The 16,574-nt window shown below is 39.1% G+C and overlaps 1 protein-coding gene across 2 annotated transcripts; it reads left to right on the forward strand.

Annotated features, from left to right (window-relative positions):
• The first annotated feature begins 3,193 nt into the window (after positions 1–3,193).
• On the forward strand, positions 3,194–15,363 carry LOC115213093 (SRR1-like protein). 2 transcript variants are annotated; one of them, XM_029782014.2, is made up of 7 exons: positions 3,200–4,178; positions 4,549–4,589; positions 6,785–7,140; positions 8,216–8,314; positions 10,522–10,679; positions 12,242–12,287; positions 15,167–15,363. In XM_029782014.2, the coding sequence occupies exons 1-7, from the start codon at positions 4,021–4,023 to the stop codon at positions 15,347–15,349; spliced, it is 1,041 nt and encodes a 346-aa protein (XP_029637874.1). In that variant the 5' UTR covers positions 3,200–4,020; the 3' UTR covers positions 15,350–15,363. The 2 variants fall into 2 exon arrangements, with proteins under 2 accessions (XP_036360122.1, XP_029637874.1); XM_036504229.1 differs by lacking the exon at positions 4,549–4,589 and having other exon boundaries at positions 3,194–4,178.
• Positions 15,364–16,574: the final 1,211 nt, after the last annotated feature.

Raw genomic sequence — 16,574 nt, forward strand, 5'->3', positions numbered from 1 at the left:
GTTTCTCATTCGAAGGGTTTCGAGGAGCATTAAAAAAATACTTCTCATACTTTATGTCTATATTTACGAAGTATAAAAGGCAATTTATTTACTTCTTACTTAGACCGAAAAATAATTTATATTACAGTCATTTGTTATTTTACGATAAAAACCGAAGTAATTAAATACCTTGCAGTATTTGATTTTGACTTAGCTTTTCGTTCTTCTACGCTTGTTGAAATGAAGACTAGTAATATTCTTTTCTACTCTAGGCACAAGGCCCGAAATTTTTGAGGAGGGGGCCAGTCGATTAGATCGATTTCAGTAGGCAACTGGTACTTAATTTATCGACCCTGAAAGAATGAAAGCCAAAGTCGACCTCGGCGGAATTTGAACTCAGAACGTAGCGGCAGACGAAATACATATTTCTTTACGACTCACAAAGGACAGACAAACGGATTAAGTCGATTATATCGACCTCAGTGCGTAACTGGTACTTAATTTATCGACCCTGAAAGGATGAAAGCCAAAGTCGACCACGGCGGAATTTGAACTCAGAACGTAGCGGCAGACGAAATACCTATTTCTTTACTACTCACAAGGGGCTACACACAGAGGGGACAAACAAGGACAGACAAACGGATTAAGTCGATTATATCGACCTCAGTGCGTAACTGGTACTTAATTTATCGACCCTGAAAGGATGAAAAGCAAAGTCGACCTCGGCGGAATTTGAACTCAGAACGTAGCGGCAGACGAAATACCTATTTCTTTACTACTCACAGGGGGCTACACACAGAGGGAACAAACAAGGACGGACAAACGGATTAAGTCGATTATATCGACCTCAGTGCGTAACTGGTACTTAATTTATCGACCCTGGAAGGATGAAAAGCAAAGTCGACCTCGGCAGAATTTGAACTCAGAACGTAGCGGCAGACGAAATACCTATTTCTTTACTACTCACAAGGGGCTACACATAGAGGGGACAAACAAGGACAGACAAACTGATTAAGTCGATTATATCGACCTCAGTGCGTAACTGGTACTTAATTTATCGACCCTGAAAGGATGAAAGGCAAAGTCGACCTCAGCGGAATTTGAACTCAGAACGTAACGGCAGATGAAATTTCGCCCGGCGTGCTGGCGTTTCTACCAGCTCGCCGCCTTGAATACTAGTAATATTTAATACCAGTATATATTTAGTCAACCATTTCGCAACTTCACAATATTGGTTTCGTATCCAGTGAAAAAAAAAAGTCATTATTGGTGGCTTGTTGAAAATGGTTTAGAAAACTTTTGGAGACAATCCTCGGGCAACCAGGCAAAGTTTTGGTCGCTCATTGGCTTTCACTGGCCAATGACAATGATGGAACAATACCTCTCAGTAATGTACTTGTTATATAAACAGAGCTATGTGTTTTTTTATTTCTCGGTAAATTAGCATAAGAATCAATGGAATCGCTCGCAGTCTATTCTGTTTTGTTTGTTGCAATACGAGACACGTCTCAGATGAACGAAACATCAATTTGCCGTATCTCGATTCCTCTAGGTTGCCTCATCTCACATGCTGAGTTCCTCTTTATTACCATAGCAACATTTTCCCTTTCACACTACACGTGACACTACGCGTTTGTCTCAAAATGATTGTTGTGAGTGAAAATAGTTATTTTTCTAGGCATAAATTTCTGTTTCAGTCAAACCTGTATTTTTACGATCTTTTGGAAATAAATACTTGAATTTTAACTACATTGATTTATCAATCCACTTAGGCTGGTAGAAGTCTACCTTCTGGTGATTTGTAGAAAGTGAAGAGAACTTGCTTATAGATTTTATTGTTGTCTCGCGCATCCATATTTTGTACAAAAAGTATAAACAGTAATGAAGAGGTCTAATAAGACCGAAACACGTCATTCCCCTACTGGGAATGGGAGTTGTCCCACCTTGGCTTTCTTGAGAAGATTTATTCATAAAGCTCGAAGAAAGTATGGATGTGATTTAGATCACCAAAATAAGTGTGTGTGTGAGTATATTAAAGTTTATTTTATTTTCTGTGTCCCACCAGAAGCTAAGGTCGAGTCCCTCTGGCCTAAGCTAAAACCTACGATACAGTGTTTTCTATATCTGGGGAAAAATCTTTTCATTCGGTCAAAAAATTTATGCACTATGCACTTTAAACCCATAATATACTACGATAGAAAGGCGGCGTGCTGGCAGAATCGTTAGCTTAGCGACTTCGTCTGTCTTTACCTTCTGAGTTCAAATTCCGTCGAGGTCGACTTTGCCTTTCATCCTTTTGGGGGCGATAAATTAAGTACCAGTTGCGTACTGAAGTCGTTCTAATCGACTGTCCCCCTCCACTCACCAAAATTTCGGGCCCTGTGCCTAGAGTAGAAAGGAATATACTGCGATAGATAAATACATCGTAAGTGGATTTAATAGACGGAGACCGAAAGAAGGCTGTTGTACGTACATACATATCTATATTTAGTTAAATGTATGTCCGGTCATAGAGTGACCAATGATTTCACCTTCCTAAAGCGCTTAGCTTTATAGACAATTTGTCAGACTCTGATAGTGGGGGGGGGGGAATATAACCCGTCTTCGATCCGAAGGTAAAAATCTGTTATGGTCAATAATTTGTGAACAAAGAATAAAATACCAATTTGTGTTGCAAGAGCCAGGACGAGTCATCTCCCTTAGACCAATTCAGTTGACAAATCTTATGGACTTCAGGGGCGAACAGGGAATATCCGCCCTTTGGCTGTTTCCAGTTTGCGAGGACCTTTTCTGGCTCTAATCAATGAATGGGGAATCCCATACTTACAACAGATAGCATTTCAAATGGGGGAAGGAGTTATTGATCTCATTATTTTGTACCTCCCGACATTATATATTTCTTTACTACCCACAAGGGGCTAAACACAGAGGGGACAAACAAGGACAGACAAACGGATTAAGTCGATTACATCGACCCCAGTGCGTAACTGGTACTTAATTTATCGACCCCGAAAGGATGAAAGGCAAAGTCGACCTCGGCGGAATTTGAACCCAGAACGCAACGGTAGACGAAATACGGCTACGCATTTCGCCCGGTGTGCTAACGTTTCTGCCAGCTCGCCAGCTTCCGACATTATAACAAGCCGGTCAGATGTTGCAGATAGAAAAAACAATCTGCAACAATCTGAAGGTGCGTGTCGAAAATTTAGTTAAAAAATATTCATTTTTCTGAAAGTTATGAGGAAACAAATTCATAGTGTATATTGAGTGGGGGACGCTTGTGTAGATATGCCCAATGAACAATGTTTAAGTCAGTAGAAGATCACACACACACAAATTACAAACTACAAACAAAATAAAAATAACGTTTGAATTGGGTTGACGCATCCAAAATAATTATAACCAGGAATAAGGAATGCGGTGACGTAAGTTCCATTGCGTTTCACCACTACCATTCCAGTAGTTATACCTTGTTCTGTCAGTTGTAAACAAAGTACGTTTCCTGAGGATATGATTAACACAAACGTCAATAAATATATGATTAAAATCGCATTCACAAAATTCCGCTTAGTAAATCACTTAAAACAGTGTATAACTGAACGTCTGTGTTTAAAGATATGTTTTTGAATTCATAATTTTAAGTTCTGAGAGAAATGATTTTTTTTTTTCTGTCACTGAAACGATCGAGATTCCAGTTCTCCATTCCAGTAATTTTAAGCAACCACATTGTTTTCGATGTATCACCAACATTTCACGTCAATCCATTCCAGAAGCTCCGTCGCTGATTAAACAACGTTCTACATCCACCTTGTTCTATTTATACACCACATTCTTTGTGGCTATGAACTAATATATATTAAAGATCATCTATCACCAAAATAGTCACGATATCACAACTATATAAAGGCACTTATCAAACAAGTACTGACTTTGAAACACTCACGTGTTTATGTGTAATATTGTTAAAAGGCAATAAATAATATAAACAAAATGACTATTTTCTGGTCGAGGTAACAGGTTCTGTTACTAGATGTCTTCGGAATGACCGATGATTTCCAACTAGTTGTTCGACCCAAAAGGCGCCAGAAATTTCGCAAAGCTAAACAGTTCAAAGATGGTATTATTAGCTTTGGAAGTTCCCTCACACCTGAGTCTCAGGAATCGAAACAGTCTATCCTACAAAAATTACAAAAATGCAGGTAAAAGGAATTTCAATGATTTGTAATGCGTGTGTGTGTAATTAAAAATAGGGCCTGAATAACTTACCCCCAAATCGCCTTACCACCTGCGTCGCCCAGTTATGTACTGGGGTCGATCTAATTGACTGGCCCCTTCCCCCAAAATTTCGGGCCTTGTGCCTAGAGTAGAAAAGAATATTGTGTCACTACTCTAACAATACTGTGCCAATGCTTTGTCTCAATAATAATCTCATGGTTGTATCAATGCTATATGTTGTGTACATGTGACAGACACTCACAGGTATGTATAATAAGAGTGTGTGTATAGAATGCACTTATGTTTATATCTCTGCTGCAAGTTATATTTTGATATTCTTTTGCTCTCTTATAGGAATGAAATAGAACTCTCGGACTTCTACACCAAATTCCAAGGTATCACTTGTTTATAGTTTCATTAGATTACAGTTGTTAATTATTACTAAATTCCAATGCATGGGTCACTTTTGGTTCTCTAGTTGGTGTGTATGTACTAAATATGAGGAATATTATCAACTCTAGTATCTTGTATGAGGTGAGATATTGTGTGTCTCCTAATTCATTGTAACTGGGCTTCTGTTGTTGTATATTTAGTTTAAGACTATTTAGTTTTAGATGTTGGGTGTGCTTTTGTTTTTTAATTTTAGGTTTCGTCTGGAGGAAGGATTGTGCTCTGAGCCATTGATGTGAACTTTTAAAACTGTTGAGATTGATGTTTGTCTTGAAGAATTGCAGTGAAAACATGGGTTGAAGGAATTCCAGAGGTGCTGGTGCCACTGGGAAAATGGACAGAGTGCAGAGGTTAGGGTGATGGGGGAGGTGGAGAGATGAGTGAGTCAGAAGTGTTTGGGTGTGAGTATGAGAATATTTTGTTATGAGAAAGCAAAACCATCATAGTAGCAGTAGAATATGTAGAGAGGAGAGACGGCATGTTTGCGTGACAGAGTTTAGTGTCACATGTCTGTCACACATTCTGGTTGTATTTCTTACTAAATCTAGTTGCAATGTCATGGCTTAAAGCTCTCCACCACCTAGTTTAAGTCCCTTTATTTTGTTGGTGGACTAAATGCTTTATCTCAGATTTATGTTTTTGGGTGGCACACATATTTGGAAAAGTACTATTTTTAAATCTCTTGACAAGAGATATCCAGCAACAGTACTTTGGAGTAAAGATTGTTTGCCAACATAACATGGCAGCCTTGGTTTAGGACGAATGTTGCTGTAATTTAGCTCCAGGAGACATCGTCTCCAGCTGGCTATATGACACGATCTGTGTCCTTATATTTAGAATCTAGCACCCCAAATCAGCTCAAAACAATATCTGTGTATCACGACTTCCGGGTTATTTCCCTTCATCAGCACAGAATGATTGTTCAGCTAGAGGTGGTGCTGCCAAATTCCTGTTCGAAATATATAGTTTTCAAACTGATAACTAGTTACTGATCCACAAATTAGAAAATTACCATTTTCAAATCTCACAAGAGATATTCAGCAACAGTACTTTGGAGTAAAGATTGATTGCCAATATAACATGGCAGTCCTGGTTTAGGATGAATATTTGTTTGAAATTTATCACGCATCAGTTAATGGTTTTTGCCAATCTCTCAGAGGCACAGAATTGCTGCTTTAATTTTTATATCAATCCCTTTTTTAAAAGTATCTTCCCAGTATAGTTGCACACTTGGCTATGTTGTAAGAAGCTTATTTTCCAACCACATGGTTCCAGGTTCAGTCCCACTGTGTAGCACCTTCAGCATTGGTCTTCTACTATAGTCTTGGGCTGACCAAAACCTTGTGAGTGGATTTGGTAGACGGAAACTGAAAGAAGCCCGTCGTATATATGTATATATATATATATGCGTGTGTGTGTATGTGCATCTGTGTTTGTCCCCCTAGCATTGCTTGACAACTGAAGCTGGTGTGTTTATGTCCCCGTTACTTAGTGGTTTGGCAAAAGAGACCGATAGAATAAGTACTGGGCTTACAAAAGAATAAGTCCCGGGGTCGAGTTGCTCGATTAAAGGCGGTGCTCCAGCATGGCCGCAGTCAAATGACTGAAACAAGTAAAAGAGTAAAAGAGAGAGTAAGAGTATAGTTGCACACTTGGCTATGTTGTAAGAAGCTTACTTTCCAACCACAAGGTTCCAGGTTCAGTCCCACTGTGTGGCACCTTCAGCATTGGTCTTCTACTATAGTCTTGGGCTGACCAAAACCTTGTGAGTGGATTTGGTGGATGGAAACTGAAAGAAGCCTGTTGTGTGTGTATGTGTCCCCTACCACTGCTTGACAACTGGTGATGGTGTGTTTGTGTTTTGGCAAAAGAGACCAATCGAAAAAGTACCAGGATTAAAATAAGTCCTGGGGTTGATTCATTCGACTAAAATTCTCCAAGGCAGTGCCCCAGCATGGCCACAGTCTAATGACTGAAACAAGTAAAGAAGAAAAAAAACTCCAGTCTGTATTGTTGGTAGGATATTTGGACGGATTTAAAGTAGAGGTGGCCATTAGTTGGAAGTGAGGGATGCCATTTGGTCTTACCTCTTAGGTTCGATTTGTTTACCTTTTTAAATATTTCCTGCATATTTTTACAGAAATTCTGGTGAAGAAGATTTCTGAATGTTTTCTGTCTTGTCATTATGAAGAGTTAATGACTGCAACAGACTGTGGTGTTTCTAACGAGACTTTTGGAGAAATTTCTCCTGAACACAATACAAGTCTGGAAGAGACCTTCAAACATCTGTTGAGTTTGCAAGATGACACCTCATCTCTTGGGCATCAAGGCCTCCCAAAAGATGAATCTTCTTCCCAGTTAAAAATGGAAGAATGTATAACACAATTGGCTCAGCTTAAACTTGAACTTGTGGCTTATGGTGTTGGACATTTTGCCGAGTGTAAAATCGCACAGTACCAGTTGGCATTGATGATGGCTATATGTGACCAGTTTAAGGTAGGCAATTTTCCACCTGTGTTCACCATTCATTTTATTCTTCTCCCCGTTGTCTCCCATGCTCTTTTGCACTCTTGCAAATTTACCTCCCCACTCAATGCTCTGTTCCATTTCATTTATATTCACATCCCTGTAACTTGAGGGTACACCATGACACATCTTTACTATCATCTCCTCTCCCTTTTCCAACTGGGTTCATGTGTTAACAACAAACAAGATGAGGACAAAATATCCGTCAAATGTAAATAATGTACATAATTCCTCATCTCTTAAATATAGAACTGCAACAATCAAGAACATCCTCAGAATACTTGCTCTCCCCAAACCAATGATGTTTTTGTAAAAAGTATGATGCTGCATGACAGCAAAAAGCCTCCTCATTGGTTCATACCCTCCAGCCTTCATCAGGTGTCTTGGGGAAATTTCAAACCTGGGTTCTCATTCCTAAAGTATTTTTCGATGTTGTCGTTGCCGCCAACCTCCTCCTCCTTCCCCCTCTTCCTCCAGGTTACAGCCTGGAATCGAACTCGAAATCTTGGGGTTAGTAGCCCGCGCTCTTAATCACTATGCCATATGCTCGTGGGCATATGGCATAGTGGTTAATAATAATAATAACAACAACAACATCGAAAAATACCTTAAGAATGAGAACTAGGTTCGAAATTTCCCCAAGACACCTGATGAAGACTGGAGGGTATATCAACCAAAACGTTGTGTTAACAACAAACAAGATGAGGACAAATATCCGTCAAATGTGAATAATGTAAATAATATTCTTGATTGTTATTCTAAATAGTTGGGTTATGTTGTTGTTTACCCCTAGGTCAGCTCTCTTCTTGCAGTTCTATGATCAAAGGTTTTCCAACCATGACTATCTTGTCTTTTAGTGTATCTAGGATTATACTGTCCAATGGGTCCTTCATATTTTAGACTGTATTGTGTAATTTTAGGGAGACTTGACTACTATTTTAAGCAGTGATGTCACAGATGCTCTGTCATTGATGTTGTTAGCCTACATGTTGTTGTTGTTGATATTGGAGCTAGAAATGATAAATCTGTTTTGAAATCTTTGCAGCTGTCATTGTATCAATGTTATACATATGATCCAGTTTGGTCAGACATTGAGAAGTCTGTGATACACAGCATTGGTGTCTCTCTGGTCTCCAAAAATGAAGTAAGTTTCTATTTATTTAATATTATTAATGTTTAAAAGGTCATCATCGTCATCATTTAATATCTGTTTTTTATGTTGGCATGGGTCGGGCAGTTTGACAGCAGCTGGCAAGCCAGAGGGTTGCACCACGCTCGAATTGTCTGTTTTTGACTTGGATGTTTTTACATCCGGATGCCCCTTTCGAATTCCAACCATCTTACTAAGTGTTCAGGGTGCATTTCATGTGGAACCGGCACAGGTGTTTTTAAACATGACACTGGTGCATATGCTACATGGCACTGGCAGGGTGCTCTTCATGTGGGACTGGTATGGGTTCTTTCCAAATGGTGCCAGCATGAGTGCTTTCCATGTGATGCTGGCATGGGTGCTCTTCATGTGGAATTGGTATAGGTGCTTATCACATGTCACTAGCATGGGCGCTTTCTATGTGACGCCGGCACCGGTGCTTTTTATGTGGCACCGTAAATTAGAAATCATTATTAAAGTGCATTAGTTGTAGGTTCCCGATAAGCCAATCATTGGTTTTATTGCATTTCTGATGACAGGATTAACTTGGGAGTGTCTGTGCAACTAGGGCTGAGTAAATACCACAAAGTATTTTTGTTCAAATGCATAGGTTTATATGTTTTCTTGCTGATCTTTACATTTTTTGAATGGCTGTATTGACAAAGGCCATTTCCCAACCACATGGTTTTGGGTTCTGTCCCACTGTATGGCACCTTGGGCCAGTGTCTTCTACTGCAGTTTCAAGTTGATTAATGTCTTGTGAGTGAATTTGTTGGAGGAAAACTGTGGAAGCCCATCATGTATATACATACACACATATATAAAAATATATGTATGAACATCATCATCATCATCACATGTATATATGTGTGCATGTGCATTTTTGTGTCTGTTTCTCACCATTTGACAATAGTTGGTGGTTTGCTTGTGGCCCTGTTACTTAAGGTTTGGCAAAAAAAAACAAGAAAAAAACTGGTAGACTATGTACCAGACTTAAAATAGATATTGAAATTAATTTGTTCAATTAAAATCCTTCAGCTGAAACAAGTAAAAACAGATAAGCAAAGTGGTTGTTGTCAGGAAAGCTGTCTGTTGATGAAGCTCTGCCTTGACAACTTCTGTGCAGCCTGTGTTGGTGTGTAAAAGCAACATGAAAATACACAATGCTGGTGATGATGATGATGATGACAATATGATGCCATGTTGAACTAATTACTATTGTTATATTTTATAACATTATATAACAAGGCGCAGGAGTGGCTGTGTGGTAAGTAGCTTGCTAACCAACCACACGGTTCTGGGTTCAGTCCCACTGCGTGGCATCTTGGGCAAGTGTCTTCTGCTATAGCCTCGGGCCGACCAATGCCTTGTGAGTGGATTTGGTGGACGGAAACTGAAAGAAGCTGTCGTATATATGTATATATATGTATGTTTGTGTGTCTGTGTTTGTCCCCCTAGCATTGCTTGACAACCGATGCTGGTGTGTTTACGTCCCCGTCACTTAGCGGTTCGGCAAAAGAGACCGATAGAATAAGTACTGGGCTTACAAAGAATAAGTCCCGGGGTCGAGTTGCTCGACTAAAGGCGGTGCTCCAGCATGGCCGCAGTCAAATGACTGAAACAAGTAAAAGAGTAAAAAGAGAGTAAGATGGTAAGCTGGCAGAATCGTTAGTGCGCCAAATGATATGCTTAGTGGTATTTCGTCCGTCACTTCGTTCTGAGTTCAAATTCTGCCGAGGTCGACTTTGCCTTTCATCCTTTCAGGGTCGATAAACCAAGTACCAGTGAAATACTGGGGTTGATGTAATCAACTAGTTCCCTCTCCACAAATATGAGGCCTTGTGCCTCCAGTAGAAAGGATATATAACATTGAAATAATATTACTGTTGTTGATAGTGTTGCCTTCTATAGGCAGAAGGTCTCAGGTTTACAAAGGAAAGGAAATATAATCTTAATTTCTTTCTTGTGGACATTGTCATTATAAGAGAAACGAGATGGGTTTAATTAGGAAATAAAAGCAAAGCATAGAATCAACATGCTGAAAACATATCCCTTATTTTACTGTACTTGATTAAGGACAACATTGGGTGCTGTGAGGAGACATGTTTAAGCATGTTTGGCAAGCCCCTAGCAATGGTGATATAGTCGAAACAATGTCAGAAGTCTATTAATTGATACTTTTTGTTCATTTTGTTTGTTAGGAAGGGAAGAGAAGCTGTCTGTCCAACAAGCTAACTCTGTTTTTGATGCCCCACTGTGGTACTGCATTGTACAACAATTTACTCTGGGCCAACTGGAACCCTTCACAGCTAAGAAATCTAATCATTATTGGTAACAGTTTCCAAAATCTTGTTGACAGGTGAGTCACTTGAGAGTTTGTTTTTGTCTGTATCCTTTAACATTCTCATCATTGTCATGATGATGATGATGAAAGTTTACCTCTGAGGCACAAGTCTGGGCAAGGTTGTTTATGGAAGGCCAGTAGTCACCCATGCATACCAGCCTCCCCACTCCATGCAACCAATGTTATCCAAGGGAAAGGCAAAGGGGCCAATACAGCTTGGCACCAGTGATGTCGCAACTCATTTCTTCAGCTGAATGAATTGGAGCAACGTGAAATAAAGTGTCTTGCTCAAGAACACAACACACAGCCCAGTCCAGGAATCAAACTCACTACCTCTTGATTATGAGCCTGATGCTCTAACCACTGATCCACATGCTTTCATTGCACTTTAATTCAGTGATGCTGAATTCTTGTCCTCCTTCAGAACTGTCAATATCCATTGTTTTGTTCTTCACACACAGTCAGTCAGTCATCCAGTGTCTACCTCGCTTTCATGCTCCATTTACCTCAAATGCAATCACCTTCCTCAGAACATGCTCTTCACCCCTCCTTGCAATATAGAACTGTAAAGATCTTTATCAGTTATTGACATATTGAGGCAACACCCTCAACTGGTTCGGCCAGTTACATTGCATCCCCCACCTCACACTCTGTTCAGTAATCATTTTATTAATACCTCTTCATTCAATGACTCCACCCAAGATACATTCAGTAAAAGTTTTCTCCCTTCTACAAATTTAATGCAGTGTACTGACACCCATATACACATAATCTCTCTCTCTCTCTCTTACACATACACACATGCAGGCATATACAAAGGCATACGAGGCAGCAACTATAACAAAAAAGAGGTTTTGATAAGAAGCTTGTTGTAAGCCACAGACCACACCTGTGATTAGCATGAAGTCTCAGGTAGAGTTATGGTGAATTGGTGGTGGAATGGAAGAAAGTGAGAAGTAAGGAACAGTGTTAACCCATTAAGTCCCACTGTCCTGTAAATAGGACACTAAATGAGAACATTAAATAAGCTATATCACATTGTCTCAGTGTCCTATTTATAGGACACTGAGTATTTCCATTTCTACTTGAAGTAAAGGAGTTTTAATAATTATTTTTTTCATTTAACCTATTTTTAATCATCTGTAAAAATTTAAAAGTATTATTCAGAAATTTAAGTACTCTGGGACTTAATGGGTTAAGCATCTAGAAGAGAAGGTAAACATCAGTGGATATATCTACAAAAGAGAGAAGTTGAAAGTAAAAGGTTTACCAATATTTTACATTGTGAGAATTAGAAGCAAAGAAATGTTCTGAATTGTGAATCAGTGTGGAGGTGGTGGCGATGGTGTTGATGATGATGATGTCTTGGCAGTGGCAGTGGTTGCAATGTCGTTGTTGTTGTGAGTGTGAGTTAGGATGTTCTCAATGAAAAGTTTGTAAATAACGATAGTGGTGCATTTGCTGAGAACGAGAGATGGAAATGCCACTGCGAGCTGTTGTTGAATTAGAAAATATTTCTTTATCATAAATAATGATAATTATTTTCTTAATAATCTGATTTTTTTCACTTTTTCCAGGCACTCTGATAAAGATCTACAAGAAAAAGCTGCATATATTTATAAAGTATCCTTTGGATTTTGTTTATGTTTGGTGTGTGTTTATATCATCATCATTTAGCATCCGCTTTCCATGCTTGCATGGGTTGGACGGTTCAACTGGGGTCTATGAAGCCAGAAGGCTGCATCAGGCCCAGTCTGATCTGGCAGTGTTTCTATGGCTGGATGCCCTTCCTAATGCCAACCACTCCGTGAGTGTAGTGGGTGCTTTTTACGTGCCACCCGCATAGGTGCCAGACGGAGCTGGCAAACAGCCACGAACGGATGGTGCTTTTTACATGCCACCGGCACGGGTGCCAGGTGAGGCTGGCAACGGCCACGATTGGATGGTGCTTTTTACGTGCCACCGGCACGGGGGCCAAGCGAGGTTGGCAACGGCCACGATTAGATGGTGCTTTTTACGTGCCACCGGCATGGGGGCCAGGCGAGGCTGACAATGGCCACGATCGGATGGTGGTATCACAGCTGCAATTTCCATTGATGTTGATCGAGGGAGAGTTTACGAAAAAAAACAACAAAAGACGAAGACAGGTGGTGTACAAAATATTATTATAGTATTAGTATAATGTTCAGGAATAGAAAAAGTCTTTTACGTTTCGAGCCTACGCTCTTCTACAGAAAGGGACATAGAAAAAGACAAGGAGAGAAAAAAATGTGTGTAGTGGCTAACGATCTATCATGGCAATCTATATATATATAGGTGCAGGAGTGGCTGTGTGGTAAGAAGCTTTCTTCCTAACCACATTGCTCAAGGTTCAGTCCCGCTATGTGGCACCTTGGGCGAGTGTCTTCTGCTATAGCCTCAGGCTGACCAAAGCCTTGTGAGTGGATTTGGTAGACAGAAACTGAAAGAAGCCTGTCATATATATATGTATGTATTTGTGAGTCTGTCCCCCCACCATCACTTGACAACCGAGGGTGGTGTATTTATGTCACTGTCACTTAGTAGTTAGACAAAAGAGACCAATTGAATAAGTACTAGGCTTACAAAGAATAAGTCCTGGGGCTGATTTGTTCAATAAAAGGTGGTTTTCCATCATGGCTGCTGTCAAATGACTGAAACAAGTAAAATATAAAAGATATATATATATATATATATATATATATAACACCTAAAGCTCCACGAGGCTCCGGCAGGGGATGATGGCGGCCCCTGCTGTACTATATCGCCACAACTTTCTCTCACTCTTTCTTCTGTTGGCCTGCTCGCTTAGCCAGCGAGGTGGCATCATTTGAAGGCTAAAACAATGCAAAGCGCATTGTGACCAGCGATGCGTAGCAACATCTGATAGCCTGGTCGGTTACGGTGATCACGGTGATATATATATATATATATAAGAATTTTTTGCGTAATGAGATAAAAAACCAAGGCTGTGTAGATATTAGAACATTTATAGATAGAGGGTCTTACAGCTGTTTCCAGGATATTTATTAATTATATCCCTTCATCGGAGACGGTGTGAGAGGATGGTTAAGTAATAATTAATTTAGATGGTTTAAAAATAGAGAGTGAGGTGGAGAAAAGAAAATAGATGTAAGATATGTAGGGATATTGAAGTTGTAGATCCATTTTTTAGGTAGAATGGTATATATGTCGGATTCCAATACCTGATGAGTAAAGTCCAACAGAGTTTAAAATGGGTCCTTCCAAATATAGAGTTTATACACAATATAAGTTTCCAATAGCTTATGAGTGAGATCCAGCAGTTTTTAAACTAGGTCGTTTATATATATATATATATATATATATATATATATATATGATTAAGACATCATGAAGAAGAATGGAGAATAGTACATCTTCAAAATTTGTGCATTATAGTATTATTCTCATCAACTTCCAATCCAGCATGTGTTTCTGCTGGATAAGTGTCCTAGTGTCCTTTGTTGTAGTGTTTATGTGCATTTAGTTGATTTAGTATCTATTCATCCAAAGGTAGACAGTCCCATGCAGCTTTGTTTAAAGTTTTACCCATGTGGGCAGGTGAAGTGAACTGAAGATTTAAGTATGTGATAGGCCTTCTTAAAATATATTCCAGGTGAGGGATATAAGACCTTAGGGTATAGAACAATAGAATTAGCATTGAAATATGATATGGCTATAGTTCTTACATCACTTAAACTTAGACTGACCTTCTTAGATATTAAGGGAAAGGATTATTTTATATAGTTAAGAGTAGAAAGAACCTTAACTAGACCAGGATGCATTCACACCACTGACCACTCATAATGAAAATACTGTAAAACAGTATAAGATGAATGGTCAGGTTTAAAAAGAATCAAAAGAGGAAACAAATATCATTTCATTTTGGTATTCAGACCAGTCTATAGCAATAAAATTTTATACTTTTTTAAATATTAGAAGAGTCTAGTATTAATTGAGATGAATGAAGTAAATTGAAATTCTAACCATATTTTGTCTTACTTCTCAAAGAAAAAAAATATTGTTTAGTACAAACTTGTTAAAATCCAACTTAATAAGTAAATTTGCGATTATTTGACTAGGTTAACTTATGTGCCCTTTTATATATGCGATTTCTCAATCCCTATTTGTTTAAACACTTAAATACTTAAACATTGGTCCATGCCTCCATGGAAAATGGACGTTAAATGATGATGATTTTCTAAATGAATGTTTGTGAGAGTGTAGTGGGTGTTTTTATGTGTCACTGGCATGGGAGCCAGTCAGGCGGCTCTGGTATCGGCCATGTTCGGATGGTGCTTTTTACATGTCACCGGCACAGGGAGCCAGTCAGGCAATACTGGCAATGACCCACGCATGAATGGTGCTTATTGTGTGCCACCAGCATGGGAGCCAGTCCGGTGGCACTGGCATCAGCCACAACTACACAGTTTAACAAATTATTAAACCTTAACTTACTGAAGATATATCCAGCCACTGAAGAGATTGCTCTGTCTAATACCTTTGTTTATTCTGACATCTTCAACGATACATCCATACATTGTTTCCCAATGAAAAACTTGAAGAAACTTCCAGAAGATTTGTGGCTAGACAGATCAGAACCAAATTATAATTTATCAGATATTGAAATTATTGTAAATAAATGAATATTTTATTAAAATTAAAGTCTTTTGCTGATTTTTCTTCTTATGTGAGACAACTTTGGGTATTATTTTCATGTCATTGTGGAAGTTTATCAAACATAATGATTGCAGTTATGGCTTTATATTCCACCCTAGTCGTTCCATCTCAATCACAGATTTTTTAATTCATTTTTTAAAACTAAACAGTTTGAAACTGTAGAACGAAGATGACAAAAGAATAAATAGTATGTCATTAGAAGAAATTGGAAATGTGTGGTAAGTAGCTTGCTAACCAACCACATGGTTCCAGGTTCAGTCCCACTGCGTGGCATCTTGGGCAAGTGTCTTCTGCTATAGCCCCGGGCCGACCAATGCCTTGTGAGTGGATTTGGTAGACGGAAACTGAAAGAAGCCTGTCGTATATATGTGTATATATGTATATATGTGTGTGTTTGTCCCCCTAGCATTGCTTGACAACCGATGCTGGTGTGTTTGCGTCCCCGTCACTTAGCGGTTCGGCAAAAGAGACCGATAGAATAAGTACTGGGCTTACAAAGAATAAGTCCCGGGGTCGATTTGATCGACTAAAGGCGGTGCTCCAGCATGGCCGCAGTCAAATGACTGAAACAAGTAAAGAGAAAGAGTTTGAAACTGTAGAACGAAGGTGACAAAACCACAGAACAAAGAGAAAAGAATAAATAGTATGTCATTTAGAAGAAATTGGAAATATAATGATGAGGAAATTCGTGAAGGTGAAGGTATCACCTTTATAAACGAAAAAACCTGGATATACGTCGGTAAGCCTAAAGTAATTAAATCTAAAAAGGTAGCACATAATGTTACGGGAAAAAGATTATATTTTCTTGGTAAATTTGTATGTAGTATAACATTTCGATATCAAACAAAAAAAGGCAAAGATTTATGTGTTAAAAAATTCACATAATCTATTCGGCGCAGAGTGGATGGAACTATATGGCATACACCCATAAGCGTTCTGTGTGGAAATATAGTTGGTTCAGTCAAAGGTTCAAATGAGGCCGAACGACTGAAACAAAAAAAAATTGCAGTAAAACAGCAGAACACCAGTAACTGATGGGTGGATGGAAGCACTCCGTCGGTTACGACGACGAGGGTTCCGGTTGATCCGATCAACGGAACAGCCTGCTCGTGAAATTAACGTGTAAGTGGCTGAGCACTCCACAGACACGTGTACCCTTAACGTAGTTCTCGGAGATATTCAGCGTGACAC

Source organism: Octopus sinensis, linkage group LG6 (genome assembly GCF_006345805.1).
Source record: "Octopus sinensis linkage group LG6, ASM634580v1, whole genome shotgun sequence".
Taxonomy (NCBI): domain Eukaryota; kingdom Metazoa; phylum Mollusca; class Cephalopoda; order Octopoda; family Octopodidae; genus Octopus; species Octopus sinensis.